The sequence below is a fragment of the Pristis pectinata genome, chromosome 30, assembly GCF_009764475.1.
Source record: "Pristis pectinata isolate sPriPec2 chromosome 30, sPriPec2.1.pri, whole genome shotgun sequence".
Taxonomy (NCBI): domain Eukaryota; kingdom Metazoa; phylum Chordata; class Chondrichthyes; order Rhinopristiformes; family Pristidae; genus Pristis; species Pristis pectinata.
Genome location: NC_067434.1, coordinates 1,985,204 through 2,008,195, shown reverse-complemented (window position 1 = coordinate 2,008,195; position 22,992 = coordinate 1,985,204). Strand labels below are relative to the sequence as shown.

Sequence of the window (22,992 nt, the reverse complement as noted above, 5' to 3'; positions counted from 1 at the left end):
GGTAGACAGGGTGTGAAGGAGGCGTTTGACATGCTTGCCTCATCGGTCAGAATATTGGGTACCGGGAGTGGGACATCATGTTTCAGCTGTACACGCCATTGGGAAAGCTGCATTTGAGTACTGCGTACAGTTTTGGGTATCCTGCTGTCAGGTGGAGGTCATTCAACTGGAGAGGGTGCAAAAGAGGTTTAAGGATGTTGCTGCCATCCCTTCCATTTCAGACTGGGGGCCTGTGACCAGTGGTGTGCCCCAGTGATCGGTGCTGGTCCTCTGTTGCTGGTCATATTTATTGATCAGGATGATAATGTTGGGGCCACGTTTAGTTAGTTTGCAGCTGACACCATAATTGGTCACAGAATCACAGATCACAGGAAAGGCCCTTCAGCCCAACTTGTCCATGTTGACCAAGGTGCCCAGCTGAGCTGGTCCCATTTGCTTGCAATTGGCCCAAGTCCCTCTCAACCTTTCCCATCCATGGTCCTGTCCAAGTGTCTTTTAAATGTTGTTAATGTACCTGTCTCACCCACTTCCTCTGGCAGCTCGTTCCAGAATACTGACCCCCCTCTGGCTGATAAAGTTGTCCCTCAGGTTCCTATTATATCTTTCTCCTCTCAGCTTAAACCTCTGCCCTCTGACTCGTGATTTCTGAATCCTGGGGAAAAGACTGTGTACATTCACCATATCTGTGACCCCCATGAGTTCATATAGTTCTGTCAGATTACCTCTCAGTCTCCTGTGCTCCAATGAATAAAGTCACAGCCTGCTCAGCCTCTCTCTGCAGCTCAATCCCTTGAGTCCTGGCAACATCCCCGTAAGTCTGATAGTGTAGTGGACGGTTGTCTGAGTTTACAACAGGTAATGGATCAACTGGGAAAATGGGAAAAGAAATGTGAAGTGATGAATTTTAGGCAGTTAAACCAGGGCAGGAGGTACACAGTGAATAGCAGGGTCCTGGGGAGTGTTGTTGAACAGAGAGACTTTGTGTGTTCCTGCCTCCACCACCTCCTCTGGCAGCTCATTCCAGGTACCAACTATTCTCTGTGAAATATTTACTCCTCGGGTCCCCTTTAAACCTCCTGCCTGTCACCTTAAAACTATTCCCTCTAATTTCAGACACCCGTACATGGGAAGCAGACTTCGGCTATCTACCCTGTCTATGCTTCACGTAATTTTATCTCCCTCTGTCATGTCACCTCTCAGCCTCCTTCACTCCAAGAAAACAGACCTAGCCTATCCAATGTCTCCTTATAGCTCAAGCCCTCCAGTCCAGGCAACGTCCTTCTGAATCCTTCCTGCACCCTCTCAGGCTTAATCACATCCTTCCTGTAGTGTGGCGACCAGAACTGCACACAGTGCCCCAAGTGCAGCCTGACCAACGTTTTGTACAACTGTAACATGACGTCCCAACTCTCGCACTGAATGCTTCAGTGGATGAAGGCAAGCGTGCTGTACGCCTTGTTCATGACCCTGTCTACCTGTGTTGCCACTTGCAGGGAACTGTGTAACAACGCTTGAGGCATCTGCACAGGTTCTTCAATGAGCAAGGCAGAGAGAGATGTGGAATTAATGCAGGCAGGTGGATTAGTATAGACAGACATGGTGGGCTGAAGGGCCTGGTCCTGTGCAATTCAACCGTGTGACTGTGGCACCCCACCACTGCTTGCAGTGACTTTGGCTGCCTGGGCCCTTGGCTCTGAGCTTGTCTCACTGAACCCCTTGTCCTCTGAGAAGATACTTGGACCCTCCCACTGTGACTGAGCTGTCAGCCGTCTCTCCTGATGTTACCCACAATGTTCTCCATTTTCCCACAGAAAAGGAGTGTTATTGATGAACCTGGTGTAACACACTTGGTGATGGGGGACGGGAGAGTTTGGTTCCCCACAGGAGGGAGGTGGTTCATTATTTACCCCTCCATCCCCTGGTCCAACAGAAATCCCTGCCACGGGTTCTGAGTGTTCCAGGTGAGTCCAGCCTGAAGTGCTGTGTTCCAGGTTCCCACTGCACTTCCACACTCACAGGTTTATGCAGCAGAGAAACAGGCTCTTCGGCCCATCGTGTCCGTGCCGACCACCAAGAATCTGTCTCTGCTAATTCAGCACTCAGTCTGTCACCTACTGTACCTTGGTGATTCAAGTGTTCATCCCCATGGTCCTTAAATACCTGCCTGCACCACCCCCTCAGGCAGTGTGTTCCAGGTTGTAACCTCCCTTTGGGGGGAAAGGAGAAATTCTTCCTCAGGCCCCCTCTAAACCTCTGGGTCCACTCCTTAAATCTCTGCCACTTGTCTTACAGACCTCTGCCACAGGGAAACATTACTTACTGCGTACACTATCTAGACCTCTCATAAACTTCACTGCATTGCTGTTGCAAAACAAATCTCATGCTATACAAGTCAGTGACAATAACTCTGATTCTAATTCTGACTTGTCTCTCTCTGTAGGGTCCCCTTCAGCCTCCTCTGCTCCAAGTAAACAAACCCAGCATATCCAGTCTCTCCCCATAACTGGATCATTCCACTCAAGGCAATATCCTTGTGAATCTTCTCTCCAGTGCAGTCACATCCTTCCTGTAGTGTGGGATCAGGGGTTTCCACACTGTTCCAGCCATGGTTTAACTAAGGTTTTAAAGAAATTCTCCCCAGACTTGCATTTAATGACCCAGCTACTGCTGTCACCTTCAGGGATCTTTGTACTTGCACATCAGTGTCCCTTTAATTCTGGATTCTCCCTTGGGCCTGCAATTCACAACATGTCTGACCCTCATTTAACTCTCCAAACTTCTTCACGTCGCAGTTATCAGGATGAACTTCCATCTGGCATTGTCCTGCTCAACTTACCAGGTGATTCTCATTTTGTGGTCTAAGATTACACTCAAAACCTCCAATTTTTGTGTTATCTGCAAACTGCTAATCATACCCCCTATTCACAGATAAATTCTTCATGTAGATGACATCAGCAAGGGCCCCAGTACCGATCCCTGTGGTACACCACTGGACACAGGCTTACAATCACAAAAGCCACCCTCCACCACCACCCTCTGTCTCCTGTTACTGAGACAGTTTTGGATCTGGTGGCTCTAACATCTTGGACCAGCCTTCCATGTGGGGCCTTGTCAAAGGCCTTACTGAAGTCCATGCAAACCACATCACCCACACTGCCCTCAGCAACATATTTAGTTACCTCTTCAAATCTCAATAAAATTAGTCAGACAGGATTTCCCACCAACCATTCTGAACTGACTATCCCTGATCAATCCCTGCCTTTCCAAGTGCAGATTATTCCTGTTTCTCAAAGTTTCTTTTGAATAACTTTCCAACTGTGGATGTTGAACTCACTGGCCTTTAATTATCTGGCTTATCCCTGCTCCCTTTCCTGAATAAAGATCCCACATTTGCTGTCTTCCAGTCATCTGGCACCTCGCCTGTGGCCATTGAAGATTGAAATATCTCCGTCAGGGCCCCAACAATCTCCCACAGCAGCCTGGGATACATCTCATCAGGCCCTGGGCATTTATCCACCTTTATCCCTGCTAAAACGGCTAATGTCTCTTCCTTTTTAATCCAAATGTGCTCTGGAATTTACTGTCCCAGCTGAAACCTCCAACCGCAATGTTGCCTGGACTTGGGGGCCTGAGTTACAAGGACAGGTTGTGTAGACTAGGACTTTATTCCCTGAAACGTAGGAGATTGAGAGCTGACCTGATAGAGGTGTATAAGATCATGGGGGGCATAGACAGGGTGAAAGCACACAGTCTTTTTCCCAGGGAAGGGGTCTAAAAAACGAGAGCATAGATTTAAGGTCCGAGGCAAGAGACTAGCAAGACACATCAGGGCAGCTTCTTCACGCAAAAGGCGGTGCGAATTTGGAATGAGTTGCGAGAAATAGTGTTTGAAGTGGACACGTTGGCAACATGTAAAATCTATCTAGATATGTATCGGAGAGGTTCAGAGGGATCTAGGCTAGACATGGACAGATGGGACTGAGGAAGTGAAGGGTTAAGAATTGCAACCATACCTATAACTGGCAAACAAAAAATATATATATATTTGCATTTATATCTAGCAAGCTGCTGACCCACTAGTTAGGTTGGAATGTTAAGTATGTTTTGTTTCAGGTAACGAACCATTCCGATATGTCAGACGGTGGTGATACTGAGTGTAATTAACATCGAGGTAAAGACTTTGTCTGAACAATGAAGGGTGATACCTGCCTTTGAAAGCCTTGACTATAACTCAATTATACTAAGACAAAAGGTGTGATAGCTGTCTTGAGATCTCTATAGCTTGACTGAAACTTGCGGCGCCGTTTGCATGGGATGTGCGTGACAATTCCTGTATAAATGTCTGTCTGCCCTTTGTTCGGGGAGAACTCGGGAAGCGACTCTTAGTGAGTGCTGAGGAGAATTCTAGCGGTGCACTGCTAATAAAGGTATTTGTTTGAATCGACCTTGTGGCACTGTGTTATTTAAAGCGGACGGAAAGGGAAAATTGATTTCGGGACGACAATTTGGCAAGCCAGCCAGGAGTCCAAGATGAGGTTTCGGAAGCGGCGTGAGCGACCGACGGGGATAACGGCCACCTGAGACGGACGGGCCCACAAGGTACGATTCACCTTGATCCCTCTCAGGCAGTCAGACACCTGATCGATCCCTTCGCTTACCGACAATCCTCTGACAGACTCCTCGCGAATCTGTCCGAGTGCCACAGGTAAGGAGGGGTTCGAGTACCCAGTTAGGTTAAATTCTGTTCGGGGTTTGAGTCCCCAGTTTTGGGTTTGGGATTTTAAGTTGTGAATTTCAAGGTTTTGAGCTCTAAGTTCTGAGATCGGTTCTCCGGTACTACCACCCTGACTTAAGAGGGGCAATCCCCCACGGGCAGGTCAGGAACCTGAAGTGGGTGAAGGAAAGAGACCGATCTTTTAGGTAATCGCAGCGATTCATACCATCTGGTCGGGTAGAATACAAAAATGGGACAAACTCTCGATAAGTCTGGGTCCAATACCCCACTATCTAAGTTATGTAAAGACGATCCAAAGAACGAAAGTAACTTCCATAAATTATCAGCATGCCTCAATAAGAAATTGGGAAACGAAATATGGCCATTGGGGGGAACTTGGGACGTAGATAAATGCCTAAAGGCAGGAAAGGCAATTTGGGAGCGGAATACAGGGGAAAAATGGAAATTATTAATGTCCACTTGGAGAAAAACAGCCGAAGACCTAACAAATAAATCTAAGCAGGCCAGCTGGGAACATAATGTGCGCAGCAGGGGAATTAGTGTGTGTGATGAACAGGGAAATCCTAAGAGTTGGGACGTCCTGAAGTCTCGGTGTGGAGACCACGATGCTGAAAAGAGCAGAAGGCAGAGAGAAGAGGTAAATGAGGTGTATAAGGAGAAGAGCAGAAATAAAAATAAAAGTAGTAAGGATAAAGTGGAGGTACCTCCCGACATGTCTGACGTGCCCCTGTTGTTCCAAAGTAATGATACGGACGAAGAGGAGGTGGATTGGATGGTCCGACCCACAGCCCCTACCTACCCCCCCCCAGTTTCATTGCCGCCCCCATATAATGCGGCTAGCCCACCAGCCGTCCCGCCCTTACCACCAGCGACTGCTAGCCAAGTCCCGCCCACAGGACAAGTCCATGGCCCTATTGCATTCCAAACCAGGATGCGGCTTAGTCGAAGGGAAAGCCCACAGACAGGTGGCTCTAAGGCCACAGACAAACGACGAAGCTTTTTGGCAAGGGACGGTCCTCAGATGGACACCGACTCTGATTCTACCACTGATTATGGCGACCCTACAGATCCCAGCCTACCAACCATGTTGAACGGGGTTAAGGGAGCCAAGGTTAAGAAACAATTCCCCAACAGGAGTGTTCCCAATCCTGATCCAGCCCAAGCCAGCGCTAATCCTACAATCCAAATTTACACCCCTTGGAAGCCTCAGGAGATGTGCTTAATCATGATTCAGGTGCCCAACCGTAAAACCAACCCGGAGGATTTCATAGATTATGTGATTGGAACAATTCAGATGTATCAGGCCGCCCCCCCCCAAGACCTTTTCAGTCTTTGTTGCATGGCCCTTATGACTAATGAAGTGGCACAGTGGAAAGAACACCTGGGGAACTATGCTGACTGGACAGCCTTTCAGACGGCCGTCTGGCCTCAGGACCAGGTGGCCACTATTAGAACTGCCCTTCGTAAAACCCTCCAACAGCCTATTGACATAACTAAAGTTTTAGAATGCTGACCGAAACAGGGTGAGGATGGCCCAGACTTTTGGGACCGTTTCTGTTCACTTTATGGTACCTATGCAGGGGACGATGCCTACAACAGAGGCAATGCCTCCCCCCAGTTTAACGCCCTCCTATTACAATGCATCCCTGCGGGAGTGGCCTCAGCTATCCGCACTAATGACATGAACTGGCCTGACCACACACGACAAGCCATGAGGAGGGCGCTAGTCCACTTCTGGAGTAATGGGCACGAGTCGAAAGCCACAAAGGTAAAACAGGAAATGGTGCAGAGACCCCCTCGGCCCCAACCTTCCTACTCCGACAATACGGGCTATCAAATGGAGCGGCAATTTTGCGTTCCAGAAGGGGTTGACTGGTCCGGTAAAGGATACCCACTGTACCCCAATGACTTAAGAACCCCAGTGTACGGGCCCCCTTGTGGACCACCACCACCACCCTCTCGTAATTACGTAGGACCCATGGGGATAGGAAAAGACCGGTGGCATACTACTCCACTCGGCTGGACCCAGTTGCAAGGGGACTTCCACCATGCTCACAAATGCTTCCAGCCATTTATTCCCTAGTAACAGCAGCCTCCAATATAACCCTGCAACAGGCAGTGATGGTTTATTCCTCCCATACCATAACGGCACTCTTAACTTCTCACCAGACGCAACACCTTACCCAGGCCCGCTTAAACAGATATGAGGTAGCACTCCTGAATAACCCACTCCTCACTTTTGCCTACTGTACAACCATTAATCCTGCCACCTTCCTAGAGGCCCCACCTGAGGATCTTGCGGACCCACCTCATGACTGTCTAATGTGTAACCACTTTTTAACTGCACCCCGTCCGGACCTTTCGGATAAGGCCATCCAGTCAGCCGATTTAAACTTGTACGTCGACGGTAGTTCCTACATTTCTGAACAGGGCATCCGCCTTAGCGGCTATGCCGTGGTAAATGACTCCCAGAGTGTGGAATCTGCATCTCTGCAGCCCCCAGTCTCTGCCCAAAAAGGAGAACTCTTTGCCCTGACCCGAGCTTGCATTTTAGCCATGGACAAAGTAGCTAATGTCTTCACTGACTCCCGCTATGCTTTTGGAGTTGCCCATGATTTTGGCCAACTCTGGGCACACAGGGGATTTCTGACCTCTACAGGTAGCCCCATACAGAATGCGGTTTATGTAAAGAACCTCCTCCAAGCCATCCTCCTCCCAAACAAATTAGCCATCATTAAATGCTCCGCTCACCTTTCAGATGCCTCCCTCATAACCCAGGGCAATAACAGGGCAGATACAGAAGCGAAATTGGCAGCACGCCAGGGGTCTAAAATCGTTTCCACTATGGAAAAACAAGCAGTTGTTTGCAAGCCAAAGATAGCAACGCCGGGCACCCCAGACATGGTCACTGTGCAGCACTTACAGGGGGACACCCCTGACTCAGAAAAACAAATGTGGAAGGCGCACGGGTGTACGCACTCTGCGCTACACGGCCTCTGGGTTACTCCAGTCGGTCAAGTATGTATACCTGATTCTTTGTTACCAATGCTTATTGACTGCCTACATTCTGACACCCACCTTGGCAAGGAGGGAATGAGTAACATTTTACTACGTACCTGGTGGCACCCCAGATTGGAGGAAGCAGCACAAGGCAAAATACAGTTGTGTTTGATATGCTGGGAAAGGGGTGAAGTGCACCCCAGGCAAAACCCCCTTGCCAAGTGGTCCTTTTGAATGTATACAACTCGACTTTATTGAATTACCGCATGTACATTGCTACAAGTACTGTCTTATTATTGTTGATATATTTTGTAGATGGATTGAAGCTTTTCCAACCACCAACAATAAGGCCTCAACGGTGGTAAAGTTATTGCTCACAGAGGTTATACCAAGGTTTGGGGTACCCCGACGGATAAGTTCTGACAATGGCCCCCACTTCATAGGGAAAATAAATAAGGAATTGTGCGAGGCACTGCATATCGAACAGCAGTTCCACTGCACCTACCACCCTCAGTCAGCGGGTGTAGTAGAGAGAGCTAACAGCACCCTTAAGAATAAACTAACCAAATTAGTGTCAGAGACAGGTCTAAACTGGTTGAAGGTTCTCCCCTTAGCATTATACTATATGAGAATCACCCCCCACTCAGCCACCGGGGTATCAGCTGCCGAAATCGTCTATGGGCGTCCGGGAAGAACCCCATGGGACGCCGCCACCCAACCCCCCACACAGGTTGACCTTAATATCATGGGGGATGAACTACAAAGGTATTTCAGACAACTTACGTCTTCTTTAAAGTTTCTTCATTCGCAGGTGGAGAGCGCCTTTAAACCACCTGAAGGGCAGAACACGGAATTGCCTGACCTGGAAATCGGAGACTCGGTACTAATACGGGATTGGGAGCGCCCTAAACTGGGACCTCGGTGGAAAGGCCCCTTCCAGATACTACTCCAAACACCGACAGCCGTGAAAGTAAAAGGCCAGGAACGTTGGATTCATCTGAGCGACTGCAAGCGATGGCCACCGGAGGAAAGCTAATACCTTTTAAATTCGGACTCCTCACCATTACCAGTACTCTTGTGTGGGCGTTAGAGGATAATTTGTTTTACAAAATACATATGCAGCTACATGGGAATCGCACCGTTTGTTACCCCTTGGCAGAGTCAGTGGAAGGCCTTTTATAGCCACACCAAGCTGGAGCCCCAGGTCCTCTTAAAGTATGAATTTTCAAAAACAAAGTGTGTTGGACAGACAGGAACTTACAGGAGGGTGCTGCCGGGTAAATGCCTGCAGGGAACAGTAACAGGACCTAGTAGTACAGCCCACCACCAGTCCTTCTCCCACTGTTTCACCAGCATAGGGTGGGGTTGTGGGCAAGCAATTGTCCAGCATACGATAGGATGTGCCGCCACTACCTGTACAGAGAGGAATTGCGGGTTTAAAGGGGGATGGTTTAGCTGTGAGTGCGCTGCCACTAGGTGTGCTACCTTACTTGCAGGAGAGCGATGGGTTTGTGGAGAAGGGAACGGGACCCACGTGAGATTGTCTAATGTCTCTTTAGAATGGCTAACCAGGGAGAATTACCTGAGGGAGCATGGGAGGAATGTTGCTGGGATCTCTTGATATTCTCAAATGCCCAGTCCAAGGCAATCGGGTAATGTAACCTGCTACTGGGCTAAGGAAGGGTATGTTCCTCTTTAATGGCACTTACACCACAGCCACCCCCACTCTGCCAGCCTGGTTTGCAATAGGAACGATCGGGCCGGTCACGGTCCCCTGCCCCCAGAAGGCTCATGTCCGATGAAGACTTGTGGTGCGGTAAGTTAGTGAGGAGTTCTGTGAGGATTGGAGGGATCCTATGTCATTGGGATCTCACTTAGTATCGTTAGGCTATGGATTCCTGAGTACTCTCTCTCTGGGGGGGTTCGGCAGGAACTATAGCCGCAAAAAAACGGAACTACCTTATTTGTGGACTGGCTGCACTGGGAAACAATACTATGGAGGGCCTGAAGTCGGTGAACTGGGAACTGGCAGAGCTTTGACTTTATGCCCAGCAGACCCGGTATGCTGTGGACTACCAGCTGGCTCAGCAAGGAGGAGTATGTGCTATAGTTGGGGACAAGTGTATCACCAACGTGAGAGATGAGTCCTACAACATCTCCCATGCCATTCAGGACATTCAGACGCAAGTAGATAGCTTTAGACAGGGATTTACAGGAGGGACAAGTTGGTTGGGGTGGCTGCTAGGAGGGTCGTGGGCATTATACCTGCTGCATGGAGCTGTGGGACTAATCGTGATTATAATAGTATGCTGTGTGGTGCTGGCCTGTCTAAATACCTGTTGCAAGGTCCTTATTAATGAGCTATTGGCCCTGTTCTCAGCGCCGCTCTAGTTTATCATGAAATGATAAAAAGGAGGGAATGAGGAAGTGAAGGGTTAAGAATTGCAACCATACCTATAACTGGCAAACAAAATATATATATATGCATTTACATTTCTTTAGCAAGGACTAGCAAGCTGCTGACCCACTAGTTAGGTTGGAATGTTAAGTATGTTAACGAACCATTCCAATATGTCAGACGGTGGCGATACTGAGTGTAATTAACATCGAGGTGAAGACTTGGTCTGAACAATGAAGGGTGATACCTGCCTTTGAAAACTTTGACTATAACTCAATTATACTAAGACAAAAGGTGTGATAGCTGTCTCGGGATCTCTATAGCTTGACTGAAACTCGCGGCGCCGTTTGCATGGGATGTGCGTGACAATTCCTGTATAAATGTCTGTCTGCCCTTTGTTCGGGGAGAACTCGGGAAGCGTCTCTTAGTGAGTGCTGAAGAGAATTCCCCTAGCAGTGCACTGCTAATAAAGGTATTTGTTCGAATCGACCTTGTGGCACTGTGTTATTTACAGCGGACGGAAAGGGAAAATTGATTTCGGGACGACAGGACGAGCTCGCTGGGCTACACAGTCAGCATGGATGAGTTGGGCCGAAAGACCTGTTTCCCTGCTGTATGAATCTATGACAATGAAACATCTGCCCTCAGTTCAACCAATTAACTTCCAGATAATCTGTCTCCCCGTTCAAGAACTACTTTGAAACTTCCTGAGCTATGCTCACTCACCCCAAAGTCCTCGCCCATTGACCCTTAACCCACCTCCCTGCCCTGTACCCAGTAGGCCTACCTATGTACTGACAAAAAGCTCTCCTGGATGCACTTTAAACTTTCCACCTCTGATCCTTTCACACAGAGGGGTTCCAGTTAATGTTGGGGAAATTGAAATACTACTGTGACCCGATTCCCATTACACCTCAGTGTGATTTGTCAACAGATCTGCTTCTCAGTCTCCCACCAACTGTTGGGAGGCCTGCAGTATAATCCCAGCAATGGGAATGCCCTTCTATTTATTTCAAAACTCTGTCCATACGGCCTCAGTTGAAGAAACCTCTGAGACACCCTCCTTCATTACTGCAGTCATAGTCTCCCATTAATCAATAATGCAATGTCCTGTCCCCTTTTACATCCCTCCCTACCACATGTCAACCTTCTACACCCCAGAGCGTTAAGTCTCCAGGGTGCAGAAGGTTCATGTGATAAGGAGGAAAGCCAAACACGTTGTGTTTGTACTCACCTCTACATCTTCATCTGGCAGCTCATTCCACTTACCCACCGCCCTCTGTGTGGAAAAGTTGCCTTTCAGTTCCCTGTTGAATCCTTCCTCTTTCACAAATTCACTCCCTCTAGTGTTAGACTGCCCGACGTTGGGGAAAAAGTCAGTGATCATCCACCTAATCCACACCCCCAATGATGTTATAAATTCCTATAAGGTTCCTCAGCCTCCTAACCTCCAGGGAAAAACAGTTGCAACCCATCCAGTCTCTCTCATAACCAAGCCCTCAGTCCCGGTAACATGCTCATGAATCTTTGCTGCACCCTCTCCAGCTTAGTGACATCCTTCTTATAGCTAGGCAACCAGAACTGCAAGTACAGTGTGGTCTCACCAATAACTTGTACAGGTGTAACACGACGTCCCAGCTCCTGTACTCAGTGCCCTCACCGATGAAGGCTAGTGTACCAAGTGCCACTTTCACCATCCTGTCTACCTGTGTCACCAGTTTCAAGGAACAATGTACCTGTATTCCTCGGTCTCTCTGTACCACAACACTCCCCAGGGCCCTGCCATTTACTGTGGTCCTGCCCTGGTTTAACTTCTCAAAATGCAACACCTCACACTTGTCTGAGTTAAATTCCATCTGCAGTTCCTTGGCCCACTTCCCCAGTTCATCTCGATCCCATTACAATCTTGGACTGAACCACTGATTTTGGTGTCACCTGCAAACTTACTGACCATGTTAACAAAGTTATCATCCAAATCGTTAATATAGATGACAAACCACAGTGCACCCAGCACCGATCCCTGTGAACACAACTGGTCACAGGTCTCCAATCTGAATAACAACCCCCCACTACCTCTGGCTGTCTCCTTCCACCAAGCTAATGTTGTAGCCACTGCTGTCAGGCTCACTGGTCTGTAGTTCCCTGGCTTGTCCTTGCAGCCCTTCAATTACCACACAACATGAGCAGTGCCCCATGCACCGGTACCTCGCCCGTGGCTAAAGATGCTGCAATATCTTTGCTCAGGCCTCTGCAATTTCTCCCAAGTTTACCACATTGTCCTAGGATACACTTGATCTGGCCCTGTGAATTTATCCACCTTAATCTCCCTTATATTATGCCTTATGCCAACTTTTTCACATATAGGGTGGTGGGTTTATGGAATGAACTGCCAGAGGAAGCTGTAGAGGAGGGTACAATTACAACAGCTTTCCTCCCTATCACGTGAGCCTTCTGAACCCTAGTCTACACCACCCTGGGGTGTAGAAGGTTCATAGGAGATTTGAGGGATGTAAAAGAGGAGGGGTAGGATGTAATGTGGACATATGCCTCATGCCTTAATATGCTTCCATCTCCACCTTTGCAATGTGGGAATGTTCCAAACTATCATTATTTATTTTCATTAACTCCTTAGCTTCCATGATCTTCACAGTAAATATCGCTCAGAAATCTTCATTGAACGCATCACCTGTCTCTCCACATACATTGATCCCTACAGGGACCTATTCTCTCCCCGGTTACCCCTTTGCTCTTAACACACATGCAGATTCTCATAAGCTTCCCCTTTACCTTCTGCCAAATCCATCTCATGCCCTCTTTTTTGCCATCTCCAGTGTGCTCTTGCATCTCTTATAATTCACAAAGGATTCGCTTGATCCCAGCTTCCTGCACTTGACGTCTGCCTCCTTTTACCTGGCCAGTGCCCGAATATCCCTCATCAACCAGGGTCTCCTAATCCTGCCAGCCTTGCCCTTCACTCTGACAGCAACATGCTGTCCCTGAATTCTCCCTCTCACTCCCGCTTGCCAGATATCTGTTTATTTGCAAGCAGCCTCTCTCAACCTACCTTTGCAACTTCCTGGCTAATGCTTTAAAATTTGCCTTACCCCAATTTACACCTCTTTTCCCATAACTGTTTGAAAACAAACAGAATTATGGTCATTGGTCCCACGGTGCTCCCCCACTGACAGTTCAGTCACTTCCCAGCCTCATTTCCCAACAGGAAGCCCAGTGTTGCCCCCCTCTAGTCGGGCCATCTGCGCACTGTTGGAGCAAACTTTCCTGGAGACATTTAACAAATACCACCCCACCCAAGCCCTCTGCACGATGGCAGTCCCAGTCAGTATGAGGGAAGTTGAAACCACCTACTGTTACAAGCTATTATTCTTACAGTTAACTGTGATCTCCCTACGTATTTGCTCCTCTAACTCCCGCTGACTATCTCGGGGGGTGGTGGGGGGAGGAGTGTTTATAATACAATCCCATCAAAGTGATCATTCCCATTTTACTTCCAAGTTCCATCCATGTAGCCTCACTGGACGATCACCCAAAAATATCCTCTCCAGGTTCCACCGTGATGTTCTCCCCAATCAAAGGCAGACCTCCCCCTCCTCCCTTCCCTCGACGTCTGTCACACCTGTAGCATCCATACCTGGAACATTGAGCTGCCAGTCCTGCCCCTCCCTCAGCCATCTTTCTGTTATGGATATAATACCCCAGTCCCATGTACAGACCCGTGCCCTGAGTTCACCTGGCAGGCTTCCTGCATTAAAGTAGACGCAATTTAATCTACCTTCCTTACTCCCTGACTCGCCCCTGTGTGTCCTATCTACTGAACCTACTCACTTTAACATTTATATTTGCCACAACTTCCCCACCTGCCACATGACTGTTTTGGGTCCCACCCCACTGTCAGACTAGTTTAAACCCTCCCTGGCAGCGTCATCACATCTCCTCACCAGGATATTGGTTCCCCTCCAGTTCAGGTGAAACCCGCCCCTCTTGTACAGGTCACCTCTGCTCCAGGAGAGATCACAATGGTCCAAGAAGCTGACCCCTTCCCTCCTGCACCAGTTCCTCAGCCACACATTCACCTGCCCTGTCCTCCTATTCCTCCCCTCGCCAGCACGGGGCACCGGCAGTGATCCGAGGATTACAGCCTGTGAGCTCCTGATGTTGAACCTTCTGCCTAAAGCCCCATATTTACTCTGCAGGACCTCATCCCTTTTTCTCCCCATGTTGTTGGTCCCAATGTGTACAACGACATCTGGCTGCTCCCCCTCCCCATTGAGAATGTCCAGTGTCAGGGTTGTACAGATCTGTCCCTGAAGCGCTGGGGTGTACCTGGTGTTGAACGGTGGGGTACAGTGCTGGGTGTGTACAGGTCTGCGTGCTCACTGCAGAGTGCTGAGAGTTTTATAGCTCTGTGTTCTTATGGTGAAGTTCATTGTCCTTGTAGTCCATTGTGGACTGTTTCTGTACAGTGCAGTGTGGGGGGTTTATGTGACTGTGCCCTTAAGGTGCAGGGCTGTGGTTTGTACACTCTGTGTCCCTGCAGTACAGTTCTGGGTGTTGTATCATTCTGTGTCCTCACACCACACTGGTCTGATGGTGACACTTGTGTCTGCACTGTGATTATAAGTGCCTGTGTCCATAAAATCCACTACTGATGTGTCCTGACTGTGCAACACTCGCTGTTGTAAAGACCCAGACCCACACATTACCACAAGAAAACAAGTAGCAGGAGTAGGTCAGCAAGCCCCACAAGCCTGACAGTCAAACAATGCAGTATCGATTATCTGTCAATATGTAAACAGCAAGTGTGTCCCACTGGTAGAGTTCAGAGGGTGTCTGGCTACTTGTGTGATTAAAGTAAAACTAAAAAATGCTTGAAATACTCAGCACGTGCAGACTGACCTGTGAGTATTACAGTACAATACCAACTGTAAAGGTCTGTGCCCTTACAGTACAGTGCCGGCTGTTGTAAAGGACCTCCTGAGGCATCACATTCCACATCCCAACTATTGTATGAGGGAATTCCCCCTCAGGTCCCCTCTGAACCTTCCGCCTCTCACACTTACCTCTGCCCTCTGCTTTTACACACCCACATCGGTGGGGTGGGGGGGGGAGATTCTTCCTGTTTACCTCATGTAACCCACTCCTACTGTTGTGTCCCTCAGTCAGATCGCCCCTCAGCCTTCTTCCCTGCAGAGAAACAAACCTAGTGTGTCTGTTCTCTACCTGCAAATGAACTGCTCCAATCTGGGCAACCTCCTGGTGACTCTCCCCTGCACGTCCTCCAGTGCAGTCGCTTCCCTCTGTGCGGTGACCAGAACCACACCCCATGCTCCAGCTGTCCCCTTTCCGGTGGTGCATAAAGCGGTTACCAGCTGTCCCTGCGCTTTTGGTCTCTGCAGCAGCTGATGAAGGCAAATATCCCATGTACCTCCTTCACCACCCCCCCCCCCCCCCCCCCCCCCCCCCCCCCCACCTACCTGTGCTGCCACTTTCAGGGATCTGTGGTCCCCCTGTTCCCCGACACTCCCTGGGGCCCCACCATTTACTTGGTACATCCGACCCTACTTAACCTTCCACACTGCATCAGCCCACACGTGTCAGGATTAAATTGCCTCTGCCGTTCCTCTGCCTGACGTTCCAGCTGCTGAATCTCATGTTGTGGTCTGAGACCATCCTCCTCACCGTCGGCATCACCACAGACTCACTGATCACCCCTCCTACATTCACAGCCAAGTTGTTCCTTGGTGTGTATCACAGACATCAGTGATGCCAGCACCAATCGCTGTGGGACACCACTGGGGTCAGACTCCCACTGGGAAAACCAGCCGTCCACCACCCTCTGCCTCCTGTCACCAAGCTCATTTTAAATCCAGTTTGCCGACGTGCCTCAGATCCCATGGGCTGTAACTTGCTGAGCCAACCTTCCATGGCTGAACTGTCACAGAGTCAGAGAGTTACACAGCAGGGAATCAGGCAATTCGGCCCAACTCATCTGTGCCGACCAAGTTGCCTCCCTGAGCTGGTCCCATTTGCCTGTGTTTGGTCCATGTCCCTCAACCTTTCCCATCCATGGAACTGTCCAAATGTATTTTAAATATTCCAATTGTACCCACCTCTGCCCCTTCCTCTGGCAGCTCGTTCCACAGACCCACCACCTGCTGTGTGAGAAAATCTATTTCTCGGGACCCATTTAAATCCACCCCCCCTCACCGGAAACCTCTGCTCTCCAGTGTTAGACTCCCCTACCCTGGGGAGAAAGGCTGTGACCATCCCCCTCATCAATGCCCCTTATGATGTGATAAACCTCTACAAGGTCACCCTTCAGCCTCTGATGCTGCAGGGAAAAACACCCCCATCATCTCAGATGGGTTAACGTGGTTGTGAATCTTTCCTGCACCCTTCCAGCTTCCTGACATCCTTCCTGTAGCTGGGTGACCAGAACTGCACACAGGGCGCTCACCGGCACAGCCCCATCACTGCAGTACAGCAACACCATCACCACTTTGCAGTGAAGTCAACATTTTTGTCTGAAGTGTGTTCTTTCTTATAAAAGTTGTGTGTGGTTGATGTTTAATTGATGTTTTTTCTTTGGAATGCTGCTTATCTGATGCTGTGTGTGATGCTGCTGCAGGGAAGTGTTTCACTACACCTGTGCACACATGTACTTGTGCACGTGACCATAAACTCGACGGACCTGTGCAGTTATCAAGTCACAGAGTAACACAGCACGGAAACAGGCCTTTGGCCCAACATCTGTGCCAACCAAGGTGCCCATCTAGCCAATCCCATTTGACCATCTTGGGCCCACGTCCCTCTGAACCCCTCCTGTCCGTGCACTTATCCAAATGTCTTTTAACTTGCTGTTGTACAATGATGTAAGGTGATGGACCCCTGCACACAGTGATAAAAACATGCACGCCAAACGCTACCTTCACCCTGTCCACTTATGCTGCCACTTTCAGGGAACGATGTACTTGTACCCTGAGGTGTCTCGGTCCGACACCACTCTCCAGGGCCCTGCTGTTCACTGTGCAATTCCTGACCTGGTTTCACTGACCAAACACTTTGCACTTGTCTGAGTAAAATTCCAGCTGCCGTTCCTTCACCCACTTTCCCAGTTGATTGAGATGCTGCTGTAATCTGAGATAACCTTATTCACTGTCCATTATAGCCTTGATGTTGGTGTCACCTGCAAATTTACTGACCATCCATCTATGTTCTCATCCAAATGTTAACAAAGATGGCAAACAGCAGGGGACCCATCACCAACCCCTGCTGGTCACAGGGCTCCCATCTCAGAAACAACCCTTCACTGCCACCCTCTGACTGTTTCCAAGCCACTTATATATCCGACCATGTGGGACCTTGTCAAAAAGGTCTTGCTGAAGTCCTTTGAGACAATGTCTACAGTCCTGCCTTCATAAGTCCCTTTGCTCACCTCTTCAAACAACGCAATAAAATAAATGAGCCATCATTCCCCATGCACAAAGCCATGTTGACTGTCACCAATGTGTCTTCGCCTTTCCAACTGCAGTGAGATCCTGTCTCTCAGAATCCCCTTCACTGACGTTCCCTCCACAGATGTCAGGCTCACTGGCTGCAGTTCCCTGGCTTGTCCTTGCAGCCCTTCTTAAATAAAGACACAACATGAGGCACCCTCCAGTCCTCCGGTACCTCACATTCATATATCTTTGTAACGGTCCCAACAGTATTTCCTGACTTCCCTCAGTGTCCAAGGAAGGTCCTCACTAAAGTCTATATAAATAACATGTACAACACTGCCCTCACCAATATACATAGTTACCTCTTCAAAACATTCAGTCAAATAAGTGAGACGGCATTCCATGCGAACTGGCCTGTGGTGGAAGCCCGTCAGAGTCACTGACTCCCTCCAGGGGAGGACAGCTGCCGTCCTCACCCAGCCTGGTCTCTGTGTGATTCCCGGCCCACAGCAGTGGGGCTGACCCCTCCCTGCCCTCTGAACTGGGCTGGAAAGTCACTCCAGGGGACGGGAGATTGGGGAATAATGGCGACCCTGCCAGTGATACCCACACACGAGGAAGGAATAAAACCATTCCCTGGAATATCCGGCACAGCGTGAGGCCATTCAGCCCACACTGGGCCAACACCGGCTGTTCAGATCCATTCTCTCCGTCGGCCCACGGCCCTGTAGGTTCAGTCTTCCCTTGCGGGGATGAGCATTGGATCAGCTTCACATCCCGGTTGTAAATCCCTCGGTCAGATCTGAGATCTGCAGCCTCCTCTGTTCCAAGGGGAGAAGCAATGGTTCTCACCGGCAGCAGCTCCCACCTCCGCCTCCCCGGCCCTGTCGGCGTCCCCGGACCCTGGGCAGTGGGGTTGGGCTGGGATTGGCGGCAGCCAGGGACTGTGATTGGTCCCTTCATATGTCCAATGAGAAGGTTAGTTGAAAATATTGATTTTTCATTCCTCCTTCCCCAATCCATTATTAGCGTAGGGCGGGCGCACAGCCTATTTAATCCGCGCTCTGAGCGGCTTCGGTTTATTTCTGGGTGAGAAACCGATAGAAGCATTGCCTGATCCACCGAAAGCTGCCAAGAAGGGTGCCAAGAAAGCGGTGTCCAAAGCGCAAACTAACTCGGGCAAGAAGCGCAGAGGGCGAGGAAGAAGAGTTATGCTATCTATATTTACAAAGTGATGAAGCAGGTTCACCCCGACACCGGCATCTTCTCTAAGGCCATGAGTATCATGAACTCGTTCGTGAAGGATATTTTCGAGCGCATCGCGGGCGAGGTTTCCCACCTGGCCCATTGCAACAAGCGGTCGACTATCAGTTCCCGGGAGATCCAGACGGCCGTGCGCCTGCTGCTGCCCGGGGAGCTGGCCAAGCACGCTGTGTCGGAAGGGACCAAGGCGGTGACCAAGTACACCAGCTCCAAGTGAAGCTCCACACAGTGCTGACACACCAAACCGAAAACCCAACGGCTCTTTTAAGAGCCACCCACAGTTTCCAAGAAAGAGTTACACTAATAGTTCAACATTGAGTGTGAGCACATTTGTGACGGGACATATTTGCTTTGTAAGGTAGTTCTAAGTGTGTTCACTGGGATCAAAATTTGAGGTTCCACTGCCCGGTACAAACGTGATGTTGCTGATGCATTCCAGCGCACTGCACTGACATGGAAACTTTATCCTCGCCTTCTCCTTCAGCTTGTCTGTATCTTTAAATACTTCACCCACAAATCTTTACACAGAGAGCTGATTAATGTGCACAATATGGTTGCACGATTTCTGTTGGTGTACTTTAATTGCTGTGAATACGATGTTTTACCTGCGCTCCCCTGTGGTAACTGCCCTGAATCTTCTTCCTACTGGAGGCCACAACAGTTTCACGGTCCTTTCACAGAACAACTTCTAACGCTGCAGTCTCTGCTCCGACTGCAGTTTGCGAAAAACCGTCCATAACCTGATGCGTTTTACACAAAGAAATCAACCGGCTGTTGTGGATCTGCGTTTGTTCCGGTCGGTCAGCCAGCAGTTGACAGAATTTAAAGATTAAATTCTCTCATAAATGGGAGCGATTTCACACACGGTCTGAATTGCAACTGGATCGGAATCCTGTTCACACAGAGATCTGTAATGTGTTTGTGTTTTTGAGTTTGTATAAATTATTTTCTTCTTGGCGGGCTTTTCAAATTTCCCATCATTTGGGGGTCTGACGGTTAGTTTTGGCGCTTCTGCTGCTGTCACCTGTTCATTGGTGAAGGAGCCCGCTCTCTGATGGGGCTATTCCTCCCACCAATGATTTTAGATGATTCACCACCAATCATTAGCGCCGCCCCCCATTCCCCCAGCAAGGACAGGGAAGAGTGCGGGAGAATCTCAAGTTCAGTAAAATGTCCGATGCGGGAGAGTGAGGGGATTGGGGACGGGGAGGGAGGCCGGGCTGAGGGAGACCGCTCTCTGCGCAGATAAATGGTGGTTTGTTTCAGGGGCGGGAAAGCGCTTTGGACCAAGCCGTGGAGAGGGGTGTCTGCGGCAGATACACGGAACGGAAATCCCCCGGACTCGCCCCAGCCGGTGCTCAGCCCTTCCACAGACACTGTGGGTGGCTCTTAAAAGAGCCTTTGGGTCGTTCGATTGAAGTTTCGCCGATTTACTTGCTCTTGGGGTTGGTGACTCCGCCGGTTTTCTTGGGCAACAGCACGGCCTGGATATTGGGCAGCACCCCGCCCTGAGCGATGGTCACCCCTCCCAGCAGCTTGTTGAGCTCCTCGTCGTTGCGGACGGCCAGCTGCAGATGTCTGGGGATGATGCGGGTCTTCTTGTTGTCCCGGGCCGCGTTGCCGGCCAGCTCCAGGATTTCAGCCGTCAGATACTCGAGCACAGCAGCCAGATAGACCGGCGCTCCGGCACCCACCCGCTCAGCATAGTTGCCCTTCCTCAGAAGCCTGTGAACACGGCCCACCGGGAACTGCAGTCCGGCCCGGGACGAGCGAGACTTGGGCTTGCTCTTGGCTTTGCCACCGGTCTTTCCACGTCCAGACATTTCCGCAAACTTTCTCCCAGAGAATGAGGAAATCCTGCTGAACTCGCCTTTTTTATAGCTTCTGGAGGATTGCAGAGCGGCGCTTCTGATCGGTGAAGCCCTTCACCTGATTGGTGGTGTGAAATGCCCCAATCAGAGAACTGTCCGATTCTCCAATGAGCAGACGGCAACAAGGGAAGCGCGGAAAATAACTGTCAGTCCGCAAAAGGACCTGAAATTTGAAAAGCCCGCCACAAATCACCGCCAAAGGAAAAATAAGTCTAAAAAAAACATGAATTCAAACAATTGTGAAAATATGGAATCCCCGCTCCCGCTCCGCCTTCTGTCCACACAGAATGTGAATTAATTCTGCGATGACTGATTCTGGGAAAACCCTGTCGTTCTTTGTGAAAACGCATCAGATTATCAACCGGTGTCTCTTCACAAACTGAGATCGGAGCGACAAACAGCAGCAGTGAACACTTTACTTATTCTTACCTGGATTCAGGGCACTTACAAAACAATACGTTGTGGTCACTAAAAGGCATTCACTCCACAATTAGAACAGGAACAGCAAACACAACATTCTTGTTCAAGTTAATCCGCTGTCAATGGGAAGGTCAGTGGGGAAAGTGTATGAAAACCGGGACAAACTGACGGGGAGCAGAGGGCGAAGTTTCCGTGTCAGTGCAGACAGCAATGCAACAGCGACACTAGAATTTTACCGGGCAGTGGGACGGCGAATTGTGACCAACAGAATCAGAATGAGAGTAATCTCCCGAAATCATCTATGGAAGCAGCTGCAGCAATTCAGTGTAGAAATATTAGTACAACTCTTTCATAGAAACTGTGGGTGGCTCTTAAAAGAGCCGTTGGGTTTTCGGTTTGGTTTGTCAGCACTGTGTGGAGCTTCACTTGGAACTGGTGTACTTGGTCACCGCCTTGGTCCCTTCCGACACGGCGTGCTTGGGCCAGCTCCCCGGGCAGCAGCAAGGCGCACGGCCGTCTGGATCTCCCGGGAGCTGATAGTCGACCGCTTGTTGTAATGGGCCAGGCGGGAAGCCTCGCCCGCGATGCGCTCGAAAGATATCGTCCGACGAACGAGTTCATGATGCTCATGGCCTTAGGAAGAGATGCCGGTGTCAGGGTGAAACTGCTTCATCACTTTGTAGATGTAGATAGCATAACTCTCCTTCTCGCCCTCTTGCGCTTCTTGCCCGTCTTAGTTTGCGCTTTGGACACCGCTTTCCTTGGCACCCTTCTTGGGCAGCTTTCGGTGGATCAGGCCATTGCTTCTATCGGTTTCTCAACCCAGAAATAACCGAAGCCGCTCGGAGCGCGGATTAAATAGGCTGTGCGCCCGCCCTATGCTAATAATGGATTGGGGAAGGCGAGGGGTGTCAGTGGTCGGTTTGGACGAATGAAAATCAATATTTTCAACTAACCTTCTTATTGGACATATGAAGGGACCAATCACAGTCCCTGGCTTCCGCCAATCCCAGCCCAACCCCACTGCACCAGGGTCCGGAGATACCGACAGGGCCGGGGAGGCGGAGGTGGGAGCTGCTGCCGGTGAGAATCATTGCTTCTCCCCTTGGAACAGAGGAGGCTGCAGATCTCAGATCTGACCGAGGGATTTACAACCGGGATGTGAAGCTGATCCAATGCTCATCCCCGCCAGGGAAGACTGAACCTACAGGGCTGTGGGCCGACGGAGGGAATGGATCTGAACAGCCGGTGTTGGCCCAGTGTGGGCTGAATGGCCTCACGCTGTGCCGGATATTCCAGGGAATGGTTTTATTCTTTACCTGGTTTGTGGGTATCACTGGCAGGGTCGCCATTATTCCCCAATCTCCCGTCCCCTGGAGTGACTTTCCAGCCCAGTTCAGAGGGCAGGGAGGGGTCAGCCCCACTGCTGTGGGCCGGGAATCACACAGAGACCAGGCTGGGTGAGGCCGGCAGCTGTCCTCCCCTGGAGGGAGTCAGTGACTCTGACGGGCTTCCACCACAGGCCAGTTCGCATGGAATGCTGTCTCACTTATTTGACTGAATGTTTTGAAGAGGTAACTATGTATATTGGTGAGGGCAGTGTTGTACATGTTATTTATATGGACTTTAGTGAGGACCTTCCTTGGACACTGAGGGAAGTCAGGAAATACTGTTGGGACCGTTACAAAGATATATGAATGTGAGGTACCGGAGGACTGGAGGGTGCCTCATGTTGTGTCTTTATTTAAGAAGGGCTGCAAGGACAAGCCAGGGAACTGCAGCCAGTGAGCCTGACATCTGTGGAGGGAACGTCAGTGAAGGGGATTCTGAGAGACAGGATCTCACTGC

The 22,992-nt window shown here is 49.8% G+C and overlaps 1 protein-coding gene and 2 pseudogenes across 1 annotated transcript; 1 reads left to right on the top strand and 2 right to left on the bottom strand.

Moving 5' to 3' along the window:
- Window positions 1-18,553: 18,553 nt before the first annotated feature.
- LOC127584552 (histone H2B-like) lies at window positions 18,554-19,989 on the top strand (annotated as a pseudogene).
- Window positions 19,990-20,248: 259 nt separating this feature from the next.
- LOC127584745 (histone H2A-like) lies at window positions 20,249-20,706 on the bottom strand. The gene has a single exon (XM_052041665.1). It carries the CDS (start codon window positions 20,674-20,676, stop codon window positions 20,284-20,286), a length of 393 nt encoding a protein of 130 aa, XP_051897625.1. The 5' UTR covers window positions 20,677-20,706; the 3' UTR covers window positions 20,249-20,283.
- A 292-nt stretch (window positions 20,707-20,998) lies between these two features.
- The window catches only part of LOC127584746 (late histone H2B.L4-like), a 2,861-nt pseudogene continuing 867 nt past the window's right edge, over window positions 20,999-22,992 (bottom strand).